Source organism: Aphelocoma coerulescens, chromosome 9 (assembly GCF_041296385.1).
Source record: "Aphelocoma coerulescens isolate FSJ_1873_10779 chromosome 9, UR_Acoe_1.0, whole genome shotgun sequence".
NCBI lineage: Eukaryota > Metazoa > Chordata > Aves > Passeriformes > Corvidae > Aphelocoma > Aphelocoma coerulescens.
The window spans coordinates 25673561-25699581 of record NC_091023.1 but is presented as its reverse complement, the minus strand read 5'-3'; the positions used below and the strand labels follow the sequence as shown (position 1 = coordinate 25699581).

General features: G+C 48.2%; 2 protein-coding genes across 14 annotated transcripts in view; one reads left to right on the top strand and one right to left on the bottom strand.

The window, feature by feature from the left end:
- VEPH1 (ventricular zone expressed PH domain containing 1) overlaps positions 1-26021 on the bottom strand; it is a 62142-nt gene that overhangs the window by 24728 nt on the left and 11393 nt on the right. For all 13 annotated transcript variants that reach the window (XM_069025060.1, XM_069025061.1, XM_069025066.1 and 10 more), the window contains 5 exons: positions 25674-25889; positions 23231-23405; positions 9862-10028; positions 8563-8772; positions 4567-4787 (listed from right to left, as the gene is read on the bottom strand). In XM_069025060.1, coding sequence (XP_068881161.1) covers positions 4567-4787; positions 8563-8772; positions 9862-10028; positions 23231-23405; positions 25674-25889 — 989 coding nt within the window. The remainder of the gene's footprint in view (positions 1-4566; positions 4788-8562; positions 8773-9861; positions 10029-23230; positions 23406-25673; positions 25890-26021) is intronic.
- Positions 13926-20097, top strand: PTX3 (pentraxin 3). Its single transcript, XM_069024822.1, has 3 exons — positions 13926-14623; positions 15110-15631; positions 18753-20097. Exons 1-3 carry the CDS (start codon positions 13933-13935, stop codon positions 19364-19366), a joined length of 1827 nt encoding a protein of 608 aa, XP_068880923.1. The 5' UTR covers positions 13926-13932; the 3' UTR covers positions 19367-20097.

Sequence of the window (26021 nt, the reverse complement as noted above, 5' to 3'; positions counted from 1 at the left end):
TCTCTGATGGATCAGAAACACTGAACACCTCTGACAGTCCTGGATTAGAAACTGCCAAGCACAAGCAAATCACAACTCTTTCTGTGATAGGCAAAATTTTTTCATCTGAACTCAAACCACTCTCTCAAAATTACTAAACACTGACTTATTGCATTATTCTCACAAGGCAAAAGTCAAGCTATTTGCAGACTTTATAGAATTCTGTGGTTTTAGAGCTTTGACCAAAGTACATGCAGTTCTTACTGAATTATTGCACTCTGAGAAAGAAAAAAATCTTTTAAAACTCGGGAAAAGTTCTGAGCAATGTGACTCCAGCAAAGAGAAAATGAAGAGTTAAAATGAACCTGTAGGACTGCAGGACAAGCAGTTTTGTTTTGGATTTGTTATGTTAGTCTTAAAATCACAGAATGGTGGAACCTTGGAATGGTTTGGGTTGGAAAAGACCTTAAAGCCCCTCCAGTGCCACCCCTGCCATGGGCAGGGACAACTTCCCCTATCCCAGGCTGCTCCAAGCCCCAATGTCCAGCCTGGCCTGGGGCACTGCCAGGGATGGGCAGCCACAATACGTAACTTTTAAATGTAAAATCCAAAGGTAACTTGCACATAAATTGAAGGGAAGCTGTTGATCTTACAGGACAAAAAGAAATCTGCTGGAAAAGACACTGCTGGTAAAAATGTGCTGGATTCCCTCAAACAGATTTGAAAATGGCTTTTTCTGGGTTCCTTCATCTCTCAGAGCCTGCAGAGAGACTCAGCTCCTCTCAATATGTGTTCATTTGCCCAAAGCCTGAATTTTGAGTATCTTTACCCTGCCTTGAAGATGCTGCAGCAGCAGCAGGACTGGATTTCCCAGGAGGTGCATCATTGCTCCTTCCCCTCTCCCTCTCCTGCTGGGATGATGTGCAGGCTCCCATCTCACTCCTGCAACTCGGGAGTAACTGGCACAAAAAGTCATGGAGGCAGCACAAAGCAACCAGGAATCTCGTGGAGAATCAAGGGGGATTGGACAGTATTTACTTTTTAAACTCTGCCCACAGCTCTAAAACAAGTTTGTTTTGCTTCTGACCATTTCTTTGTTTGATTTTTTTTTCCCCCGATGAACAAACATCTGAATAGCTAAATCTGTAAAACGTGGATACATAAAACCACAAGTGAGGGGTTTAACACAGCCCTTCCAAAGCAGCAGAGTCTCACAAGTCACGCTCGCAGTGGGGAAGCCCATTAAAAACTCCCCAAACTGCAGATTACCAGTTGTTAAAAGCCAGGTTTTTAAAAAACAACCAGAAACACGGCATCACAAAATGCACTTTTCCACTTGTTTTGATAAAGGCAGTTCAGGATTTTTCTCAGGGGAGCTGGCAAGTTTTGTCCTGCTTTGTTTTTAATTTAAGCAAGATCTCATAATATATTAACACTGAGGAGCACTTGAAAAATATTCTGTAATAAAGAGCCTTGATGTGACCTTTCCTAACAAATCTTTCTGGGGATGTAGGACGAGATTTAATTTATTGGAAAGCAGTCCCTCCACCACAGCTCCCAACACTGCTCCCATTGTGGGAGCTCAGCTCTAAGGAAAACTTCTGTTACCTGTGTAAATACGGGCAAAGCCTTGGGACACAGAGAGGGGATTGATGGACTGATGGGCTGTGGGAGTGACAGACCCCAACCAGGGAGCCTTGGTGAATGTTTGGAATTAAAAATTGTGTTTCAAACAGCACCTCTTTGTCCAGCATTCTCCTGTTGAGCTCCCATGGCTTTGTGAAGGGAATACAAGGGAATACTTCTCCTAAAGAACCATAAAATCATTATGCTTAGAAAAGAAATGCAGATTAATCCTATTTTCCATATGTAGAGCAGAAAAAAGTCACTCCTAGGGTGTGAAGGGTGGGCTCCTCAAGCCACCATCTCATTTTTGCCCTGCTGGTGCCAGGATTTCCAAGTGGGAAGCAGACGAACTCCAAATGCCCATCCCTGGGCACCACGAGCTCTCCTGTGCACCAGCCTTGTGTTCACATCAGTTCCTTGGGAAGCCAAAAGCACAAACCCCACACAAAACCCTCAGTGAGGGCTCCATCCCACCCCACTGGGGTGCCTGGCAGCCCTTCCTGCTGGGCCCCCCTTCCAGCTCCACTCAGACCAACCACTGTCTGCAGTCCTGGCAAGAGGCACTGGGCCATTGCTGAGGTTGTGGAGCAGGATCAGCTCACACCAAAGCTGGCTGCAAGAGGAGAAGGATGCAGGAGCTCATGGAGAAACCATAACAACAAAGATAGTGCCAGGCTGTGATGGCTTCGTGCTTTTAAATCCTCTGGACAAGTGCACCTCAATGTCCCAGTGTAAAGGACATTTCTCCAGAGCAGCAGCACCATCAGCACATCACCAGCGGGGTGCTCACAGTGGGAAAAAGAACATCCCAAGGGGAGGCTGATGAAAGTACACCTGGGATTGTGGCCTGGGCTTCACCTCCGTGCATATGGAGGCCCCAAGGGTGGATCAGGTGCTTGTGGTTTGTTAAGGGAGAGAAAATCACCTCCTCAAACAGGATGGACAAGAAAGTTCAAAGAGGGCAAGTGGTGAAGAAAAAATAATGGAATTGTCAGCAGAATCCCAGACTGGTTTGGGTTGGAGAGACCTTAAAGCCCATCCCATTCCAACCCCTGCCATGGGCAGGGACACCTTCCACTACCCCAGGGTGCTCCAAGCCCATCCAGCCTGGCCTTGGACACTGCCAGGGATCCAGGGGCAGCCACAGCCTCTCTGTGCCAGGGCCTCCCCACCCTCTGAGTAAAGAACTTCCTTGTATTTAACTTAAATCCCTCCTTCCTCAGTGTAAAAGACAATTCCAAGCAGCCACAGCACTGAGAGGAGCAGCACTGGTGCAGCCTGTTGTGCTCGGTTCTTGCCCAGAACGAGGACTTTGAAGCTTTCTTTCCCTTTAATTGACTACACTGTACCTCTAGGCTGGACAAGTCCATTAAAACCCCATATATGTTCTTTAAAGGCCCCTCTGGGACAGAGTAACTTGCAATTTTGGGACAGTAAGGAGCAGCAGAGCATGGCCTGGTTTTAATTATGCTCCCCAGTCCCTGCATGTAAAATTCCCTGTGTCAAACAACGCCGGGCCAGCCATGGCTCTGAAGAAATCAGCTTCTCCTTATGTAAACACACGAGTTTTGGAAGGAATGGTTATAATCCAGGCACACAGATTAAAATCCTGTTTTCCTTTCACAGCACAAACACTCTGGATTGCTGCTCTTTAGAAACCACTGCAGCTCAGTGACTGCAGCAGCTCCAGAGCTGGGAGGGCACTTCCATGTTCACATCTGGACTGGTCCCACTTCCCAAGCACGAGTCAGAATCAACTCAGCTTAAATCAGCAGAGAACTCTGATTCAGCCTTGTCTGATTTAGCTGATACTCTGCTTGACACAGGCCTGAAATGTAACACCAAATAGCTAAAAACTGAAAAATCAGTATTTTGCTGTGATCTCTGACAGCCATGTTGAGATAACAAAGGAACACATGGCTGGGGAGGGAATGAAATTTAAAATAAATAAATAAATAAATAAAATCAAGGAGCAGAGAGAGAAAATAATCTGTGACCACACTCACACAGACAATGAAGCTTCTGCTCTTCAGTCAGTCCTTAACAAAGGAATTTTAGAGAACGGGAAAAGCAGGAAGATTTTGATGAAAACCTTTTCTTGTTTTTAACTGGGTATTTTTAGCAGCTCTAGAGATAAACGTTAAGCACAGAATACAATAAAGAATAGGAATATGACAGTATTTTAACAAATAAAGTAACTTTTCAGCCATAAATGCAGGGACCACGATGGGTTGTGAATGCCAAGGGCTGGTTTCTGCCAAGGTTCTGTCACCAGGTGAAGCTTGGACATTTCTCACAGCCTTGTAGTCAGATGAGGGGCTCTATCTGGGTTCCTCTCCTTTTTCAGTTTTACCTCTCTCCAGGACACCAATTAATTGTCTCTCCACTGACCTCAATGTTTTGGCTCCACCGCTCCCAGGCTGGCTCTAGCGCTGTCCTTCACCTTTAGGAGTTTTCTGACATCTGTGCTCCATTTTTTCAAAGAATCACTATTCCTCTGTGCCCCCCTGACCTACTGCAGTACACACAACTCTAATTAGAAGTCTCTCACTAATTAGAAGTGGCTGCCACCATGTATTTAAATAACACTTCTATCCTCACCGTGACGAACACCACTATGCTTTAACTTTAGGATGCACAGCCAGAAGCAGCTGAGTGAGCAGAACATCTCGCTGTGGATGCTTCAGAAATCTTTTTCAGACTTTTCTTAGGCAAATTTTCACCAGGGAGCTCCGCCAGCCATTGTTCTCACCACCCTCAGTGGGCACTTTCTAGAATAAACTCAATGATAATTGTGAGGCCTGACTTCACTGATTTATTTTTAACTGAGGCTTTTTAGCTTGCTTAAGTCTACTTATCTGGGTCATGGCTTTCTTCATGGCAATGGGAATATATTGAACGGGAATGTCACTGCCTCACAGGGCCCTGGAGAGGGCTGAGGCTCTGTCAGACCCACAGTACCTGGCTCCTGCCGCGCCGCCGGTGTCCAGCTGCCGCACGAGCAGCTTGGCGATGGCAGAGAAGCTGTTGCTCATGCGATAAATGTCCCTGCTCTGGGAGCCCAGAATGCTCGAGAAGGTGTCGGTGAGGCTCTTGATCTCCAGCAGCAGGATGTGGTGAAAGGAGTGCTCCATGTTGGCCAGCTGGTTCACCAGATACAGCAGGGACGTTCTGGCTCGCTCCTGGGCAGCGGGAGGAGATAAGAACAGCGCTGAACACAGGGATTCATTGTTTGCTGCTGTGAGGGGTTTGTGTGCTGGGACTGAGTCACTGTCCCTGGGGAAGAGTGGCTGCCCCATGATGACAAAGAGGCAGCTGCCTCCGTTTATTTGTGGTTACACTGAAGTGACTTTTGTTCCTCTTGGTGTTACCTAACCCAGCCTAACTCAGGACATCTTGTCTCCTCCTCAGGCCTCGAGCCAGATCCCTTAAGGCTCTTTAAGGGCCCTACATTGTTCTGGGTTGCTAGATCAGCCTGGCTCAGTGATCAGGGCCCCAGCAGCACTGAGATCCCCTTTCACCTGTGATGCGCCTGGCTCAGCTACTTCATAAAACCAGAGAATGGTTTGGAAGGGACCTTAGAGATCACTCAGTCCCACCCCTGCCATGGGCAGGGACACCTTCTGTAGGCCAGGTTGCTCCAAGCCCCATCAACACCTCCAGGAATGCAGAACATCCAGCCTGGAGCTGAACATCTCCAGATTAGGGTTCCTCTGTTACAGTTGTCCTAATTAGATTGGATTCCACAGTCCTACAAATACCCAAGTGGGAAAAGCAGTGGAAAACCCAGCCACTAACTCAGGAACTCCCATCAGATCCTTCACTGGGGTAACTGGGCATGGCCCCACTCAGGGAAGCCCACTTGGTGCTTAGCAGATGGATACAGAAACTGGGAGATGTTTGGATTTCAGCGCCTGTGCTGAAACACAAACAAAGGCAAAAATAAACAGTTTTCTTCTTCCCAAGGGCCAGCAGGGAGCTCATGTGCCATGCACGTGCTCTAGGCTCTGCAGGGCCCCAGCCCTATTTCCTCCTCTCTTCTGGGACCTCATAACCAGAGAGCAAAAACTGCTGGAAGTTTGATTCCAAATCCAGCTGGGCCATAAAAATACCCGGGAGACTTTGGCAGGACACGGCCCAAGCATCACAGGCAAGGCTTTTTGTGAAGAGCAAGTCAATGTAACTGAAGGAAAAGCAGCTCTGCTGCATTGTGCCATGGCAGAGATAAATGGGAACAGTGGATCAGACCAGTTGCTTCCCTTCAGCCATACGGGGAAAACTCCAGCTACACCCTGGGCTGGGCTGATGTGACGAAGGAGCTTTTTCCTCAATGGCTTGAACGAGGTTGACTTTTTGGTGCACAGTCACTCATTTATTTGAAAGCTGATCCTTCCTCCAAGAGATAAACACAGGCTCAATTAACATTTAAAACACATTTTTGTTTTCTAAACAAACTGTGCAGCAGACTAAATGGAGGAGCAGTTTTGACCATTTTCCTGTCACTTTGATCCAGCTGGAGAGTCTCCAGCCATGCTGAAATGCTGCTACTCGCCTGGAGTGAGGTAAAAGAACAATAAACTCGCCTGAGTAATATAATATGTAACTGTTATACAAAACAAAATTACAGCAAAATAGCTCAACATGAAAGCAGCCGTTATCCCTGCCACAATTCCTACCCAAAATGTTTCACAAAGCCTATTTGGATGCACATAGCCCCTTGTTATTTCAGCAGTGCCTGTTGGATGGATTCGTGTATTTTCTCATAAGCAGCCCTTGCATTTTATGGCATTACATCTGCCAGAAGGTGAAGAACTAAAGCACAAGCAATGAGGTGTGGCAAAGTGCTGTGCTTTTTCCTTAAAAACGGGTTCAGGAGACTACTAAAAGATCCCAAGGCTTTCAGGAATAACTCCAACTCCCACGTGGTTCAAAACATAGGGAAAAAAAATTAAGTGTCCAATTGCCCTGAGCCCCAAGATGGTTTTTTCTTTGCACAAATGTACAGTTAAGGGACAAGTTCTGATTTCAGCTTGCCCCCCGAGAGTGTTGCTGACACAAACAGAAGTGGTGTGTGTAAACATGGGGCAACCTTTCAAATCCAGAGCTCTCCTCTCTCCTGGCGTCCCTGGAAGCACAAGAGGCTGCTTCTAGGAGCCAGCAAGGATTTGCTGCTCAGAGCTGCAGTCCCGACCGTCAAGGGCCAAGCCTCAATCCTTGCCACCTCTTTTCCCCAGGCAAGCCTTCCAGTGAAATAAAACATCAACAAATAAAATTCCAGCACTGCCATTGATGTTTCCTTCCCTGCTTGTTTTGCTTGGCCAGGCTGGGGATGCTGATTCCCATCTGAGAAGTGGCAGCATATCCATGGCACGGCTCCGTGACAGGAAAGGGAAGAGGGGGAGAAGTGATGAGGGAGGGCTTTGGGAAGGCCTTGACACGGGGGGCTGTGAGATGAGACCATCAGAGGCACATGTGGGTTGATGGTTGGACTTGATGGTCTTGGAGGTCTTTTCCAGCCTGGGAGATTTTATGATTCCATGAGCTCACCTATGCTCAGGAATCAGCCATGGAGGCATTTCTTTCTCCTTTCAGGTGAGAGGATTCTTTTTCCAAGGCCAGGTTGGAAGGGGCTTGGAGCAACCTGGGATAGTGGAAGGTGTCCCTGCCCATGGCAGGGGAATGGGATGAGCTTTAAGGCCCCTTCCAACCCAAACCACTCTGTCACTTTAAGATTTTCCATAATTCAGAATTATTCACACTTTCTAGAGAGCAAAACAAGAGAGGAGCCGTTGATCTCCTGTTGGAACATTCACCTCTGCCGCCCTTTGCGTGTTGTTTTTATCCCTCTTTGTGAATCTGGAGCGCAGGCTCCCCGGATGCCAGCGACAAACACAGCAAACAAATGACAAATGTGTCCTCCCCGTGGGCTGGGATGCTGCTGAGTCAGCAGCTTCCCAAAAAATCAAGACTCATGACACGGGACATGGTGCCAGCCACTCAACACTTACTCCCGGGAGACTGGAGATTAATTATTCAGTGCAGGCTGTGTGCGCTCCGCTCAGTAGATTGGTGTTGCCCCATAAACCAACAGGTTAAAAATATAAGGAGAAAATATTCTTGGAATCCTGTCTTTGTAAACTTTGTGTAGCCTATAAGTTCCAGCACTACATGAAATCCAACAGGGCCACTTGGTTCCTTGCTTACTCTTGGTATTGGTATAAAACAATCACAGCAACAAAAGGCAAAATAAATAAATTCAGGCCCTTTGAAGTAGCAGAACTCAGCGGAAATGGAGCCTCAGAGACACCCAGATGGGGAGAGCTCGTTCAACACCCCAAAACAGAACCTGAATTAAATCCTTCGGTTCTGAGCCCAGCTGTGCTCAGCTGAGGACTGGCTGGTTAGCAACTGTAAAGCTTCTAGAAAATGCTGACTCTCAAGTACTAAATGCAGAATTAAATGTGGTCACCTGCAGATCTTATAAAAGTAAAACTTGCTGGGGGATGGAAGTAAACAAGGAGAGAACAACAAACTTCATTTGGCTCCCAGGGCCTCAATGGGATTCTGGCTCCTCTTCCCACACAACAGAAATAAGAATTACAAAGCCAAACCAAATCTGGTTTTGATTCTTCTGAGATAAATTTAATTTTACATTAATATAAAGCTCCAGATCAGTAGAAACAGCAAGGATGGCGCCTTCCTGTGCTGCCCTCCCAGCACTCAGACACCCAAGGCCCAGCCAATACACACCCAAATTAAATGCCAGAGGGGGAAGGACTGGAATAAGATGGTCTTTAAGGTCCCTCCCAACCCAAACCATTCCATGATTCTGTGGTAGGGCAGCCTGGTTACTCGTGAAGAAAGAAATACATGGATGTATTACTTTATACAGGATTAAAAGCAACCCCAACCAACCCAACCCCAAACCCAACCAAGCCTTTTTGTATCCCACTTTACCTCATCAAGATGTCCAACAGCTCCAAAGATCTTTGCCATCTGCCCAATCAAAGTGGGAAAACTCTCCCCAATTTCCCTCAGCGTGGGAAGGAAAGGGGCCAAGGCTGCAGGTTCGTAGCTGGATATTTCCAGAAGGATGTTTAGAACCACCTCACTGTGGTTGGGGTCTCTCAGGTGTCCAAATAAAAATGGCAAACACTCCTTCAGCACCTGTTAAAAATCAGAAACAAAGTGAAACTCTGTTTTGAATTGTGAACATATATAACCAGAGGAGACACAGCCACTAGAGTGATAAAAATAAACCACTAGACTTTGAGTTAATAGGAGTGTTTTCCACCCTTGGTGACCCTTGCATGGAGCTGTTGCTGAGGTCAATCCAAGTTCAACGGAACATATGGAATAAGGGTAAGCTCTGCTTTAAGATATGGCAGTTATGCATAAATAAGTAAGGAAATGCCCAATTAAAAAAAAAAAAGAAGACAAAAAAAACCCTTAACCAAATATTTTCCTTGCTCTAGGCCAGTCTATATTTTATTGATGAAAACAATGTAAGACTCAGCCTTCCTCAATGACACAGTAAATTAAAGTACTTGTAGAAATTTTTGAGTTCCACCAGAAACTAAACAATGTGACACGGTCAGGAGCTGGAACGGAGGGAGAAACAAGGGGCAAGCCCCTCGTTGCATAACAAACATGCTGTAAGTAAGTTGTCATTTCTTGTAAGAACCCAGTTTCAGGAGGCTGAGGGTGTAGTCCTTGGAGCCATCTGCCAAACTGGATGCTGGGTGTACAAGTCCCCACCGAGGGATTAATGCAAGGTGAACACAGGCACACAAAGGCACCTTGGATTCAGGGAAAATGCTGCATCTGTGGAAAAGACACTCAGACACAGACATGGGGCATAAAACAACCTGTTCTTCTGTTCTTTATTTCTGAGGATTGCCAGTTCTCATCAATTCTTAAATCATTTTAACTGTCCTTGACATGGATTTTAATACAGTTCATGTACTCCGACAGAAACACAGTTATGGGAATTCATGCTCCGCTGACAGAGGAAGAGCCAAAAACATTGGAGACAAATGGTTTAACCCAAACCTTTTGGTCCAGCAGAGTCATTGTTCTGTTCTCCTTACGAGTAGGTGGAAAACTTGGAATGGGGTTAAAGCATTTACAGGGAATTAGCGTAGGAAGGCGCTGCCCTGCATGTTGTGGGATTCCTCCCTCACCAAGCCTGTGAAACACAAACCCCTCGAAAGGAGGGGCAGCGTTGAGCAGGGAGATATTCCCAGTGTGGTTTACCCCCAGTTCTCTCTTCCTGGCCACGGTGTGCAGGAGCCTGAGGAGGTGGAGCTGCTCGGGCGGGTCCAGCTGGGCCATGGGTGCCACCAGCTCCCGCAGGCAGGCGTGGATCGGCTGCGGCTGCTTCTCGTAGAGCGCGGGCAGCACGCGGAGCAGCATCGAGTTCCCTGGGGACACAGCGGGGACAGGGACCAGCTGTCAGTCAATGCCCAGCACTGCAGAGAGCCCCACAACACCAGCACAGCCCTGGAGACACCGGTTAGAACAGTCACAGAACGGTTTGGGTTGGAGAGACCTTAAAGCTCATCTCGTTCCACCCCAGCCCTGGGCACCTTCCCTACACCAGGTTGCTCCAGAACCTGGCTTTGAAGGATCAGCAGTACAAAACCAGGGAGGCATAAAGCTGCAGGGAATTATATATTTGGCCAAGAAGCCAAATAAATTACCAAAATAGAACAAATCATTGCAGGCGTAACAACATTGTGTAAAAAACCCCCACTAATTCCTATTAATTATCATTTTATTTCTGAATATCATGAGAACACTGCTTAATAAACTTTCAGATTTAGATGATGCTCTGTTGAGTCCTAGGCCAAACTAAGTGTGATTTCAATTAACAGAGAAACAAAAGAAGAGAGAAAGGAGAGAAATGACAAAGAAACTACAAAGAAAAACGACAAAACCAGCAAAAGACAAAAACTATAATTCTTCTTAGCTGAGATGCAGATTTTCAAATTAAATAAGCATCATATGAAAGGAATAGTTGGTTAATAGAGAACTAAACACACATTTGAACAGAAATAGTTAAGGATGCCATTTCCAGGAATAGAAAGGAGCCAGAGAGAGCCAACTGCAGACAGACAGAGATATGCTAAACCCTCTCTCACACGTTTTCTTAAGATGTCTGTGCATAATGCAATTTGAAGCCCAGGCTCATACCAAAATATATAACTTCACATTGCAGTACATGCCTGCCTCCATGGATTTAAGTTTCACTTGAGCAACATATGGAAAACATCTGCCTATTTCAACCTAGCATGGCTCCTTTCTGTAAACCCTTGGAAGTCCTCACGGTCTCTTTGGATTTGGTTTCCAAGAGGAATCAGCTCTCTGGCCTGCTGCTTTTTCTCCCATTTAAATCTGAGCTGGATAACTTTGGAAGATAAGCAGATCTGTTCACGGATGGTAGCAAAAGGATATTTGGGTTCAGGCTGGAGCACGTGGGGCTCTTGCAGGATACAGAAATACACCTCAGGACACGGTTGGGTCTCACAGGCTCCCCCCTGAGCCAAGAAACAAGCACATAACTCACTGCAGGTTCAGACAGCTCTGAGCCCAACAGCTCGTAATGACCCCAGAGGGGTCCTGATCCTTCGCAGGAGTGTCTCTCCACTCCAGCCAGCCACACTTCTGCACCTTATCCTGCCTGGAGAATCCCTGGCTGCTTCCCGAAGGCCGCTCTGAGCCCCCTGTGCACTCCCGGCAGTGCCAAAGGCGAGGTCAGAGCCCACTCCCACCCCACAGCAAATTTATCTTGTTCTGTTCTACACAATCACAAAGGCCAGGGGCAGCAGAAAGAGATTTGCTGATGAATCACCCTGAAAAGATGAGCAAGCTGCTCCATTCTGGCCATTTTCTAACCACGTTCCCTGGGCTCTTCCTGAGGTTCCCAGTGGATGTGGATAAAAAGTGTCACCACTAACACTCCGTGGGATTGATGCCAAGCACCAATCCCCCCAAAGGGAGAACTTGGACATCAGGAAAAGGTTCTTCACCAGAGGGTGCTGGGCATGGCCCTGAGGCTGCCAGAGCCCCGGGGCATTTGGACACCGCTCCCAGGGAGGCACAGGGTGGGATTGTTGGGGTGTCTGTGCAGGGCCAGGGGTGGGACTGGATGATCCCTGGGGGTCCCTTCCAGCTCGGGATTCTCAATGATAAGAAGGTGACAGGATGGATTCACTGGAACTTTTCTAGACTCATGTCATAGTTCAAAATTGAAACATTTTGTACTGAATACACCAAAAATTATTTTCTCTGCGGATGACGTTGTGCTTCCAGCACTAAGTCCTTTCTTTGCACTTGCCCTTGCTTAGTTTCCACTGGAAGTTTTCTGCCCACATGGAGCAGAGCCCTTACGCTCCAGTCAAATTTCAGCAACAATTGCAAAAGATGAAATCCCCGTATTCCTGGACAGGCAAAATTCCTCTCAGCTATAGAAGTGTGATGGGAAGGAACCCAAGAGGGAGTAACAAAAATAACAGCTTTAAGCAAGGAAAGACACCAGCCTGAGCCATGCTATTGCCTAAGCTGGGATGTCAGGGATAGGAAGGGATCTGGGAAGGAAGACTGATTATTTAGTCTGGCAAACGAGCATTTGGAGCGTGGGGTGTATCAGAGGAGTGATGCAATCACACGATGGCCTGCAGCCACCAAACCTCTCGGAACAAAAAATACTTTGTGCAAGTGCAGCTTTGGGCAGTTTCCTGCAGCAAACACCGCTGGGCTGATATTCCCTAACCAAGATAAATGAAAAGCAAAGGCAATCAGAGCAATCCCCTCCCTCTGCATCGAGATTGAAAGTGACCTCACTGACATGGAATTGCTTTTAAGTGAAGAACCTGTGTGCACACGTGTAAATAATCCCCGATAGCCCACCTTGGGTCTGTTCTTCAGAGACCTCAAGAAAGGTCATCAGGCACAACCCAGCTGGCCATTTTCTGGTCTTTTCATGTTTGAGTTAGCAAGGGATCCTCAGAGCTGTTTGTTTGTCACACCTTTACGGTCTCCACGGGGATTTATGCACACACACAGCTCCCCAACCTCCTGATTCCCAGAGCTCAGACAGCCGGAGGCAATATTGGGAATTACGAATAATTCACTTTTTCCCAATCTTGCTTCATCTACCTCAATCTAAACTAAGAGCCTGAAAATATGTTTGTTGTGTGAGAATGGAAAAACATCCCACTCAACTCCCTAAATACCTTCCTTCCCTCTTCCTCCCCTGCCACCCTGACCCCCAATACTTTCCAGATTAGATTTCCGCACATTTCCCAAGCAGACCTCACACTGGGAAAGACACAATTCTGGCACAAAGTGTGCTGCAGCTGGGGACACCCCAAGGCTGCACGGCAGGCAAGGAGGGACCCCAAGGGTGTGGCTGGGTGGTGCCAGCCCTGCACCCTTCGTGGAAAAGGCTGCGCCGAGCTCCAGCTCTGCCATCCAGCAGCACAGAGAGCTTGGGAAGAACAAGGGCCCTGGAGCACATTGCAGTGCCCCATGGGCAGATGGATTTTCACTCCAAAGGGAGTTTCCAAAGACAAAAGCCCAAACACTAATTTTTCCCCCAGGATGACTCAGGTCAGGCACATATCTACCTGAAAATCATGGAATCATTTTGGTTGGATAGGACCTCCAGGATCAGAGTCCAAGCTGTGCCCAATCCCCACCTTGTCCCCACCACCCCCACAAAGAGGAATTCCTCCCCAATATCCAAGGCACAGGTAGTGCAGGTTTGTATAAGCAAAACCAGAGACACAGGGAAAGGGAAACACAGATTCCAAGTTAGATGTAATCACAGGAGGGGTTTTTTGCTGTTCTCTGGATATTTCATAGCCAAGACGTAACTTGTATGAAATCACCCCTAATCTCATCCATGCAAAGCATCTCTGACATGATTAATGGCCCATTGAACCAATAAGATTACAGAACTTAAACCAGATTAATACTAATAATACTTAGACTAAATCAATGTCTCATCCAAAAGCACCTTGCTTTGCTTTTTCAAAGGTAACAGACACAGCTCCGATTGTGCAGCTGCAGATTTACATTTCCCAAAACGGGATACAGCACTAACAAATTATCCACGGAGTGATGGTGGTGTAAGTGCTAATTAGGGCTGGAAAAGCAGAACCCTAGCAAGCTGTTAAGAACTCCTTAAGAGTTCTCCCTTATTGCTTAAAGCAATAAACTGTTGGTATATAACAGAATTTATTATATAACAGTGCCTAACTCTCCAAAAAAGCTGCACTATTTAGCTAAACCAGACACGTGTATCCAAAAGCAACTCCAGGTATGTTTATTTTTCTACCAATCCCCTCCAAGAGCCCTGGCACACACCGACCACAAACTGAACTTGCAGGGAACGCCTTCTTTTCCACAAATAACACAAAACAACGCAACCGACTGGGCCAGCGCAGTGCGAGCGCTTCCAGCCCCTCGCGTCGCTGCGCGTTCCAACCCGCCCCGGGGCAAGAGCAGCTTCCCCCCGTTTTTCCCCCCGACCAGTCAGAACATCCCCGGGCAAGCCCGGAGGGCTGGGATCGAGCTCGCTGCCCGCCCCCTGCCCCTCCCGGCCGGGAGCAGCAGCGGGGAGCGCTCCGGTTACAGCGCTGGCAGCGCGGCCGCTCATTCATTCGGCCCGAGGCGCTCGCAGCCTTTATTAGGGGCTCGCAGCCTTTATCAGGGGCTCGCAGCCTTTATCAGGGGCTCGCAGCCTTTATCGGGGGCTCGCAGCCTTTATCGGGGGCTCGCTGCGCCGCGTTCGCACAGCCCCGGCTCTGCCGCAGCCCGAGCAGCTCCACGCAGCCCCGCGATTGTCAGGAAGCAGCCACGAGAATGCTGCCCCAAGAACTCCTCTCTCTGCTCACGCTGTTCTGTGTTTTCAGGGCTTCTGGCTCTGTGCTGGATGAAGACAATGACTACGAGCTCATGTACGTGAACCTGGATAACGAAATCGAAGGTCCTGCCCCTGGAACTGAGGAAGGTCAGTAAATTCAAACTGAATTTGGGTTAAGTGCAGAACTGCCTTCGTTGCTGCCTCGCTCTTGTACGAGTTATTACTGCAAACATACTGCCCGGTTTTTAGAGGGAGAAGCTCGTGCTTGCAGCAGCAGATTCTTTTGGGCAATAATGGTAAAGCCCTTGGATGGGGTGCCTTGGGCTGTGATTTAGACTCTTTATCTCTCGGTTTTTCTGGAAAAGGCTGTTGCTGTCACAGAGGTTTAGGATCTCTGTAGCCACACCACTGCACTGTTCTGTCCTGATACAGAGGGAAAGGCACTGGCCCCACCATGGTAAGGGGCTGGAACCAGATTGTCTTTAAGGTCCCTTCCAACCCAAACCAGTCTGTGAGTCCGTGGTTCTGTGACAGGCTGGAGAGCACAAGCCTTGCACAGAGACAGATTTTGCTAAACGCTCCCGTTTAAAACTCAGTACAAAGGAATAGTGACATCCGTATGTTCCCTTCCAGCTGCTTCGTGCGACTGCCAGCGGGAGCACAGCAAGTGGGACAAGCTGTTCATCATGCTGGAGAACTCGCAGATGAAGGAGAACATGATGCTGCAGGCTCTGGAGGAGCTCCCCAGGGCGGACCTGCAGACCCTGAAGGCAGAGCTCAGCCAGCTCACCACCACCCTGGCGGGCACCTTCGCCACTGTCACCTCCCATGTGGTGGCCCAGGTGGAGCAGGTACTGGTGAGGAGCAGGGACCAGGCTGAGGAGGCCAGGAGGCTGCAGGAGTCGGAGCAAGGGAAGGTGCTGGAGCACGTCCTGCAGCTGAGCCACAACGTGTCCGTGAGGCTGGGCTGGCTGGAGAGCGCCTGGCGCAGGAGGGCCGAGGAGCAGGCGCAGGAAACAGCTCTGCAGCAGGATAAATTCGATGCCAGCAGAGGGGACAGTCTCATCCTGAACTCGGTGTGGAAGGAGCTGCAGCAGACCCGGGCTGAGCTGAGGGCATCGCAGCAATGGGCGGCTCAGCACCTGCTGCCAGCGGGTAAGTCCAGTGTGCTCCCCCCGAGAGCTCTGGGGAGGGCCCTTCCAAACAGGGATCCACAAACTCCTCCGAAGCAACCTCAGGAGCAGCAGGGCACCTTTGAACAGGCTATGCATAAAGGGGGGGACCCCAGAACTTTTGGGAAAAGAGGCACTGAGCTTTTCAAACGTGGGATGAAAGAAAGGTTTCATCAAAGTCCTTGTGCAGGGCAGAGCCAGCCAGGATCCCACCTCCTCCGGGCTCTCCCAGATCAAAGCCATTGTCAGAGAGCAGCAAATGTATTTTAGACATCCAGATTATGTTCTCTGAGCCTTTGCCTTCCCAGCTGGTGACTCCTGTGCATTCACACCAGCCACAGGGCTCTCCTGTTCTCCTGTTGCCACTCCTTCCTCTTCCTAAACATCTCCTCACCAACTCTAGTGCCCAAGAGCTGGACATGCTGCTGCTGCCAGCCAAGCACACATCCAGGGCAGGGAGGGCACATTCCCTGCATGCAGGGTCAGGGCAGAATCTTCCTTCTGGCACAGAGAAACCAGTAACCCGTGCTGCTGTTGCTTGGGGGATTTTCCCCCTTCCAAAACATTTGCACTGCTCAGTGACGTGGCCATAGAAAGGTGGGCTCAGACCTCAAATCCCAACTCAGCTTTTCTGTGCAGTGCAACGAGACACCCCAAAAAGCAGCAGCTTGGGTGTGGCAGAGCAGCCCCTCATTTGTTTAAAGTGTGGGTGCCAAATTAGCATGTGCAAGATAAACTGCATCGGTATCACCCTGCCCACCAGTGAGCTGTCACTGCCTGGCTTCCCAGTGCCGATTAACGGCTCTGTTTTACACAAATATAAGTTACTGCAACCTAAACTCCCCCAAAAATCTACCCCCGCAGGATGGGTGCCTAGGAAGGAGGGGGTGCAGCATCTCCAGAGTGAACTCTTAGAGCAGGGAGCAAAGAGGAGCAGCCTGTAATTGCTAAAGCCAAGGCAACAACACAGCCACAGCATCGTTTACATCAAAGCTTTTATAGCCTGCCCGAATCCATCCTTTGATGCCGGGCACCGACTCAGCTTTAGAAGTCAATTGTTTTCACTGCTTTATCACCACACCTCAGAAATCTTTGTGCGCTGGGAGTGGATCTTTGAGCATATTCCTCTTCTCCCCAAACACAAACCTCGCAGAGAGCATGATCTCATTCCTTATCTCCCTGTAACCCAGCCAGCCTAGTGCTACTCTGCTCTAGGTGAGAGCAACAAACTCGATCTGCTTTGAGGATCATCAGTGGAAATTCAGTTTATTTCCACTGGTTCCTACATGATTTTACATACAAACACCATACTTCTTAATTTAAAGGCTACATTTTAAGTACTTCCAGAGTATCTCTCCAGATTTTTTTTTCAAGGGAATTTTTAGCAACTGACTTTAATTTCTCACATCTTGACTTACTGCCAGCCATACTCTTGAGGGGTTTTCTAATCACACTTTTTTGTTCTTCACTGAGGCTGGTTTTAATTTTGATTCAGCTTTGATAATAAAGCCTGAAAGCCTGCTAATTAAAAGCTTTTTCACAATAGTGCTCCTAAGTAGCATTTTAAGGAGACTCCCCAGCAGCTGCTCACTGACCCTGCCCCTCCTCAAAAGGGTCAATAGGAGATGTAAAATCTGCTCAAAGCTGGAGGGAAGCAGCCCATGAAATACCACAGCAGCTCAGTCCTGGAGGGCACAAAGAATCCTTCGTTCCCTGGAGCAGAAATTTCCACACACGTTTTAGACATTTCAGATCCTCCAGCTTCTTTAAACAGGAAATGAAGCAGCTTAATTGGAGAAGGGGCTGCTTGTTCCCTCCTGTCACCTTGGATATTAACTTAGGTACAACCAGGGAACAGCACAGAAACCACCAGAAACGTCTTGGCTTTAGTGACCACCAGTTGCTTTCCCAAGTTGCATTAATTTCTGTTATGGTTTTAACTGATCTGATTTCTATTATCAACACTTTGATGAATCAGGCATGAGAGAAGAACTATTTTAAAAGTATCAGTTGTCTCATAATTTCCCCTGTTTAACCAGTGCCCATGAATGTTCCTGATAAAGAAATCCTAAAGGCAGGGCCAGGAAAGGGAGCCATTATATTAATTAAATAAGCAAGCCCATCTCAGCATGTTCCTGCCAACATTTTCTGCTTTTCAGAAGCTCCTGTGCCCTGATGCCCATGATGTTATCCATGGCACAGCCTCCCACCCTATCCTGGGAATGCCACGGTATCCAAACCTGCTGTTTGAGGGGATCCCTGACCCCTTTCCCTCAGCACAGCATTGGTATTTTCACTACTTCGCACTTAGAACAGAGGATAAATCAAGACCTCAGTGGCACCGAGGGAGGGTTACCAATTACCTGGCATAATTACCAATTTCAAGGGCTAAAAGAGTCCCTCTCCCAGGAGGTGGTGCTGCATTCAGGGCCTCAGGAAGCTGGCCTTCCCAAGGGAAGCAGCAGGGCAGGCAGGCTGCATTAACCCTGGAGATGCCTTGGATGTCACAGGACTGCACAGTGCCCCACCCATGCAGGCAGGGAAGAGCAGAGAGACTCCTGCAGCCGGAGTATCCCTTGCCATAGTGTCCAGCAAATTCCTCCATCAGTTCTGGCAGCTCCTTCAAAGCATCCTGGGGTGGGTTCCTGCATCCCATTGGATCAGCTGAGCTCTCAGCTCCCTTTGGGAAGCCTGGAAGCAAGCACTGGATCAGGCATTGGGACAGACTTCCCAGAGAAGTGATGGAGTCCCCATCCCTGGAAGTGTTCAAAAATGGGTGATGTGGCACCTGAGGGCCTGGTTTAGGGGTGAACATGGTGGTGCTGGGCTGGAGTTGGACTCCACAGAATCATGGAACGTTTGGGGTGAAGGGATCTTAAAGATCATCTTATTCCAACCCCATCTGCCATGGGCAGGGACACCTTTCCCTATCCCAGGTGCTCCAAGCCCTGTCCAACCTGGCCTTGGATGCTGCCAGGGATCCTGAGGCAGCCACAACTTGGTGATCGTAGAGGTCTTTTCCAACCTCAATGATTCCATGCTATGCTGTGCACGTACAAATAAAGCAGTTCTTATTTACCTGACAACATTCTAAACCTTTCCAGGCTGTGAAACCGCGATTCTGTTCCCCATGCGCTCCAGAAAGATCTTTGGGAGCGTCCACCCGACCGCTGGAATGAGCCTGCTCTCCTTCACTGCCTGCATCTGGCTCAAGGTGACCGAGGCCTTGGACAAAACCATTGTCTTCTCCTACGGAACCAAGTTCAACCCCTACGAAATCCAGCTGTACCTGAGCCGGGACTCGGCCGTGCTCGCTGTGGGGGGTGCCCAGCACAAGCTGGCTGCCAGAAATGTGGTTATTCCCGGGAAGTGGCTCCACCTCTGTGGCACCTGGAGCTCGGAGAACGGATCTGCAGCCCTGTGGGCGCAGGGGGAGCTCGCAGCCAGCGCCCTGGACCTGGCTGGTGCTCACACCATTCCCGACGGAGGCATCCTGCAGCTCGGGCAGGAGAAGAACGGCTGCTGCGTGGGAGGGGGGTTTGATGAAGCTCTGGCCTTCTCGGGGAAGCTGACTGGCTTTAACCTGTGGGACCGAGTGCTCAGCCCCGCCGAGGTGACAGCCCAGAGCGCGGGGGACACCTGTGGCACCCGGGGCAACATCGTCGGCTGGGGGGTCACGGAGGTGCTGCCCTATGGAGGAGCCCAGTACGTGTCCTAAAGCCTGGTTTCTGCCCAGGGCGTGGATTTCACAGAGCTGAACATCAATATTACAGTGACCAGAGCTGCAGGAGCCCCTGTCTCTGGAATTCCCAAGGAAGATCAGCGCTGCAGGTTCACAGACCGAGGTACTGCGGAGATGGGATTCGATCTCTGCCTGCTGTCCTGGAAAAACACTGAAAACACACCCACAGATCAAGGCATGGCATTGGAAAAGCTGTTCCTAGGGTCAGGCAGCTCTGTCTCTCCAGTGCAGGGTTTTCTGATGCATAAAGTGAGGGTCACCATGGACATTCAGGAGCCAAACCGTGCTCCTGACATCCCTGCTGAGCTTTGGAGAACAGACAGAGCAGCTGTGGCTGCCCCTGGAGCCCTGGAAGCATCCAAGGCCAGGTTGGATGGGGCTTGGAGCAACCTGGGTTAGTGGAAGGTGTCCCTGCCATGGCAGGGGTGGGATGGGATCAGCTTTAAGGTCCATTCCAACCCAAACCATTCCAGGCTCTTCCAATCCTTGTGTTCTATAGTGTTAAAATGTGAATTTTACAGAGGAACCACCCAAGTCAAGGTATGTGTTGTCTATTAGTCGTTGTTAGTAATTTGTAGACTCTAAGAAAGCTAGGCTCCTTGTTTACAGCATTATTTATGCCACGGATTGATATAAAAATAATATTCCCCATCATAATCTGATGCTACATTGGGAGAAAACACAGCTGTATTATATTGTACATTGACTTTGTGATAATTTTATTGAAATTATTTTTGTAAAGTTGTTTTGTAAATAAAGATACTTTACTAGACTAAAACTCTCTACTGGTCTCGTAAACCAAAATTCTGAACCAAGTCCCAAATGGGACTTTTTCCATGTTTTGAACCATGAAGTTTTAGCTGCTGATAGAGAAAACATAAATAGCAACATCTCACAGGAGCAGAGAGACCCCATGCACAATGCCAGCCCTCTGGGGCCAGGTTTTAAGGTACATTTGGGCTTGTTTGCTGCCCTCAGGGGGCTTGCACAAGACAGAATTGCTGCTCATTGCCAGTGATTCTCTTCTCTCTCACACACAGTTATCCCAAATCCAGTAAAAGCCTAGGGCTGGATACAGAGCACAATAGCAGCTGCAGAGAGCCGAGGAGCTGGTGATGATTTTCATGCAGAAAACAGAGCACAAGCAGAGAATGATGAATAGCTGCTCACTGGATATGTAACCACTTACAACAAGAACCATTACTTGCTACCTGTTGAAACCTCTGAACAAGTTATCATGAGGGATGTCTTACTCAAAGCAGTTCCTACTCCCCCTGGAAGCAGCCCATCCTTCTCTATTCCCATGTTTCCACATCTCTCTCATTCTCTACAGATGTCCTAAGAACACACTTTGACAAATTTCTTGACATGTTGCTGCTATGCTTCCTCCTGACCATGACAAATCCTTGCTGCCCAGATACAAAAGTAGTAAAAAAAAGTAAATTCCCCTTTCCTGTGCCATTCAAGGGGTTTGTGCTTCATACCTAAAGTTATACGACCTGCTCCAAAGTTTTGGCAGCACTGCTTATTTAAGGGAAAAAGAATTGCCCTGATTGCTGGAATTTCTCCTGTAACCCTGCAATAAAAATGTATCTAAGTTATAAACGCTTGGCAGTAAACTTGACAAAAATCCCTCGCTAAGTAGTATCTGCAAATAACCTTAGCTAGAGAACAATGAAATATTACCTCTGTTCATCTCTGGCAGCCAAAACCCAGGTCTTCTGAGCTACAAAAACACTTGGGGTCCCAACATTGTGCAAGGGCAAAACCACTCTCAAATCCTCCCTCTGTTCAGTGCCCTCCATTAAGTGAAAACAAATGTCCACAAAATGCAGCAGGAAAAGGAAAATCCTCAGAAAGATCCCCAGAAATCCTTCCTGGCTGCTTCTCTTACTGCAGCTCATACCTGAAATGCTTTGTCTTGGAAGGAGCCTTCCATCCTCACTGACTCAGCGGGAAAATTTCCCTCTTCCCAAGTGCTTTCCTCTTCCCTTATCACCTCCCAGGACCAGCAAAGCTTTCCCACAGCCCAGCACCACAACTCCCCTCCACCAGCACACTTCTCTCCTTCCTCCCTTCCTCCACTACACCTTCCTTAGTCAACAGTCTGGAAAAACACCGAGGAAACAGTATTTGGGGGGAATTTGGGCTCCAGTTATGGACGAGCCCCTGCAATCCTGCTCCTGCACTGCCAACACTAATGAAGGAGCGAGGCTGAGCCACAGCCCAGCACCACAGGATGCCTGAACGCCTCTGGAAGGTGGAGCAGCCACGGGACTCTTGGATCACAGGGCAGAGTTGCTGCTGTCCCCTGGGAATGGGAATAAACCCGGGCGAGCCCTGGTGCTGAGGGACGGTGCCAGCGCAGGGCCGGCAGCACAGGCGTGCTCCGAGCCCACGCCCGCTGGAGCAGAGCGCTCAAACTCCTTCTAAAGAGCTCTTTTTTAGCTAATAAGATAAGAACCCGGTTATGCAGCCAAAGAGTTGCCCCAAGTAATGAAAAGCTCCAGTTCCTCTCCAACATTTGCAGGCAAGGGGTCAAAGTTTGCTGTGCCTGGTGCCACGAGGCTGGGCCCCGTCTGCGCAGCCCCACAACGGGGCTTTGTCTGCAAAACCAGCCTCGGAAATTCATCCTCAGCAGCTCTGCCTCCTGCCCCCGTGCCCCTGCAGCAAACGCACTCTCAGGGCAGCCCTCAGCCGGCTGCAAACCCCGCTTTTCACCCCTGCAGCACGAATTGTGCGCAGTGCCATTAAGCCGCTACACAAACGGGATCATTTTGCCCGTTCAAAGCGGCCTCTTCCAGGCTGGAATTCCCAAACCTGCTATCCACAGCAACATCTGCTGGTGCAAGGACAGAAGTACACGGCTCGGCCGTGCGGAAACCTTCAGTTGTGAGTGGGAATGGCTTTTCCCAGAACTGTGAATATATTCACTGTTTCTTTCTGTTCCTACCCCGGAGTTACAAGCGGCAATGCACGGCGTTAACACATTAATAGTAAGTCTTGAAAGAATAGATTAATAATTTATAAATTAATAAATACAGCATGCACACATTTAATTTGAGGGCTTAACATCTTCATAACGACGTTCTTTTAATAATTAGTTATTGCTACTTACTGCTATTGCCCCTACTTAAAGGAGAACAGTGATTTTACCACTGCAGTAGCACTGTATTGCAACAAACACTGTGAACTTTATTACTCCAATTCAATTGGACTTCCTTTTATAGAGGAACGAATACTTTTGGCTTTTTAAGCCACAAAAAATAAAATGTAAAGAGCTTAGCAACATTGTTCTATATAAAGCTAATAACATAGGCAAAATTAAAGAACCACTACAAAGCTTTTATATCTTCCATCTGACTATTTCACCACAGAATGGGATTAATTTCATTCCCATTTCTCTTTTGGAGCCTTGCCAGTGACACTAAGAGGAAGGATAAGAGCTCCAAGGCTGGTGCCTCATATCAGGGCTGGTATTTTGGAGTCCATTAGCAGGGAATATTAACGAGGACAGATGTATTTCCTGCCCTGTGGGTCAGCCAATCCATACCAAAACTTCCAGAGGTGCAGTAAATTCACATATTCCTTGATACAGTCTGTTATTAGCGTGTGATTAATACATTTGATCACATTTATAGATATTTCCATAGGTCTGCTTTATACATCTCATACATTTTTATGCATGATTTGTTTAATGGTTGGATTGATCCTGGAGCCTTTCCCACCCTTCGTGATTGATTGATTCTGTAAGATAATGGTTCTGTGCATGCCCAACACAGCCTCACTGATCTAATGGTCACACACTTGGACTAAACCCAGGCTCTGGGGTGGGCCTACCTTGAAGGACACTCCTGACAATGGTTTCTGTGTGCTCGGCCAGCAGCTCTGCCTTGGCAATGGCAGCCAAGGACAGGTAACTGGACATGTTCCTGCACAGCTCCTTATTGCCCCTCTGCAGGAATTTCACTGCCACTGGCACAGCCAAGGCCATCACTGGAGGCCGGTTGTAATTCTGCAAAAACACAGGGAAAAAAATGATTTATATAAAAGTCTTGTGCTGGGCAGAGTAGGGGAACAAAAGTCAAAGCAACAAGGGGAAAAGAGCAAAAAACCTGTCAAGAAAGGCCATGTTTTGGTACCACCAGTGAAGGCAGGCATCAAAGAAAGAGCACATACAGAAATTTAAAACTACTGCAGCAGGAAATGTTAATAATGGCCCTATTTTTGTCTTCTGCTAGAAGAAGCAGAAGTGCACTAATAAAATATGTGGTGCATAAATATAAATAAGATATATCAAGAAATGAAGTGCACTAATTAAATGTTAACATTTCTAGCAAGAAATTTTGTGTTTGGTGCTCCCTGGGAAGACAGAGGCTGTATCCATCAGCCCAAAGCACAGGAAACACCTTGGAGCAGCCACTCCCAGTAACTGCACTGGAAACTTGCTCACAATGTAATAGCTTTAGTATTGATCAATAATTATTCTGTAATCATTGGGATTTCCTTTTGTTATTTAAACTCACAGAATCCCAGAATGGTTTGGGTTGGAAAGGTCCTTAAAGCCCATCCAGTGCCACCCCTGCCATGGCAGGAACACCTCCCACTGTCCCAGGCTGCTCCAAGCCCCAATGTCCAACCTGGCCTTGGGCACTGCCAGGGATCCAGGGGCAGCCACAGCTGCTCTGGGAAACTCCAGCCAATTTCTCTGAACACTGAGGTTTTTCAGGACTGAAAACTCCTCTCCCTAAAACATCTCCAAGCATCAGGAATCCCAGGGTCCCTGAGTGTATACTTGGGTTTTGAATCAGGTCAGAATAGGTTTTCTGCTATTGTTTATACAACAAATTATGTGTACAAACCACACACATCCAGTGCCTGCTAAGTTCCCACACCAGCAGGACACGTTTGTGTGGAACTGGGGACCTACATTCCCTTTGGAGCCTCCTTAACCAGTGCTCTGCTCTCCAGTCAGTTCTGAGCAGCTCTTTGAAACTGGAGCACATCCCTGTTTCTGAAAATAATCCTGCAATGTGATTATGTTTAATTAGCAGCTGAAATCCCAGGCAACCCCTGGAACCCAGACGTTTCAGACAGCAACAGAACAGTGCAAAGGAAGGCAGAGTAGACTTTCTGGACTTTCATTCTGGAGCAGCTCTGAACAGAATAAATTTAGACTGAGAAAACCCCAAATCTGTTATTCCACAGAGTTTAAGTGGCTCTGAGGGTTTTTCCTTGGAGCAGAGACTTGCCAAGCAGTGGACACTCCCTTCCAGAGACCCCTGAGGAAGAAGGGGCTGCAGCCACCCCTTGGTGTCAAGACAGATAATTCTGGCAGCTGCCATATGACCGAGAGCTGCATCTTTAATGAGAAAAGCCCTTCAAATAAATGGAGCTTTCTGCAGCAGCATGTTTAAATCAACATAATGCCTCGTTATGTTTGGCTGAGACACCACTGAGAAGGAGCCAAATGCTGCTCCAAGTTATTGCTCTGCTACTCCACACAAAGAATAGGAAGATAAGGCTTGGCTCTCTGACTAGCATTTAAAAGATCTAAGAGAATTCCAAAGAACAGTTCTTTTCCCCCCCTCTTCCAATAAAGATAAAATCCTTAGTTAAGAAAAGGTCTGAATTCAGAGGGAAGGAAAAAGGTTTCATTTGATCCATGATAAACATCAGGGCAGGAAGGCACACTTAGAAAATGTGGAGGTGACAATGAAGAGCAGATTTCAATAAAGTGATACAGTGATGTTTGCAAACCTTGGGGACCTCCCTGCTGCTGCTATCAACAGAGACCTGCCTGAGATCCAGCCCAGCTGGCAGATATTCCTTATTGTTCCAACTGTCCCCCACATCTGCTGTAAAACCTCATTTTATACCTTTTTTTTTTGATGCAAAGGAACTTGCCAATAACAGCTCTGTTTCAGGGAGCAGTACTTTTGTAGCTCAGCTGGGGCTGCCCCTGGATCCCTGGCAGTGTCCCAGGCCAGGCTGGACTTTGGGGCTTGGAGCAGCCTGGGACAGTGGGAGGTGTCCCTGCCATGGCAGGGGTGGCACTGGATGGGCTTTAAGGTCCCTTCCCACCCAAACCAGTCCATGATTCTATGAGCTACCTCAGTGGCTTCAGGACAGAAGGAATCAGTAACAGGGCAATTCCAAGCTCTCAATTTTAAACACAACCACTCACAAGCACCCAAAAAAAAAGAGTTACAAAAGCATTTAAAAAATAGAACTGAATTGGCAATGAGTGCACAGCACCCGCTGGCTTCCAGCCCAGTTCTACCTGCAAGATGCAGCTCATGATGTCAGATGCAATTTTGGCATGTGGGGCATCCTCGTCTTTCCCAGAGGGCTTCAGGTTGTGCTCCAGACACGACTCCCAGAGGGCCACCAGGGCTTTCCCGTGCTTTTCGATGGATGCGGTTTCCCGGATGGCCGCGGTGATCCGGGTGATGCAGATCTCCACCACAGCCTGGTCGTTGTCATTGGTCTGGTAGTCCTGGGGCACAGGAGGGGACATTTGCCAATGAATTGGTTTGCCAGGACCCCACAAAATTCAGTTTTCATAGCAGTCCAATGTCCATTTTCCCACATCCACCTTCACAACAAATGCTCAGCGTGATTAAGCTCT

What these genes read in the sequence shown, in the direction of transcription:
- PTX3 (XM_069024822.1), top strand. Translation starts at nt 13,933, where the DNA reads ATGTTTATTTTTCTACCAATCCCCTCCAAGAGCCCTGGCACACACCGA. An exon ending in TGCCCCTGGAACTGAGGAAG is followed by an intron (nt 14,624 to 15,109) that starts GTCAGTAAATTC and finishes GTTCCCTTCCAG; the next exon opens with CTGCTTCGTGCGACTGCCAG. An exon ending in TCAGCACCTGCTGCCAGCGG is followed by an intron (nt 15,632 to 18,752) that starts GTAAGTCCAGTG and finishes AAACCTTTCCAG; the next exon opens with GCTGTGAAACCGCGATTCTG.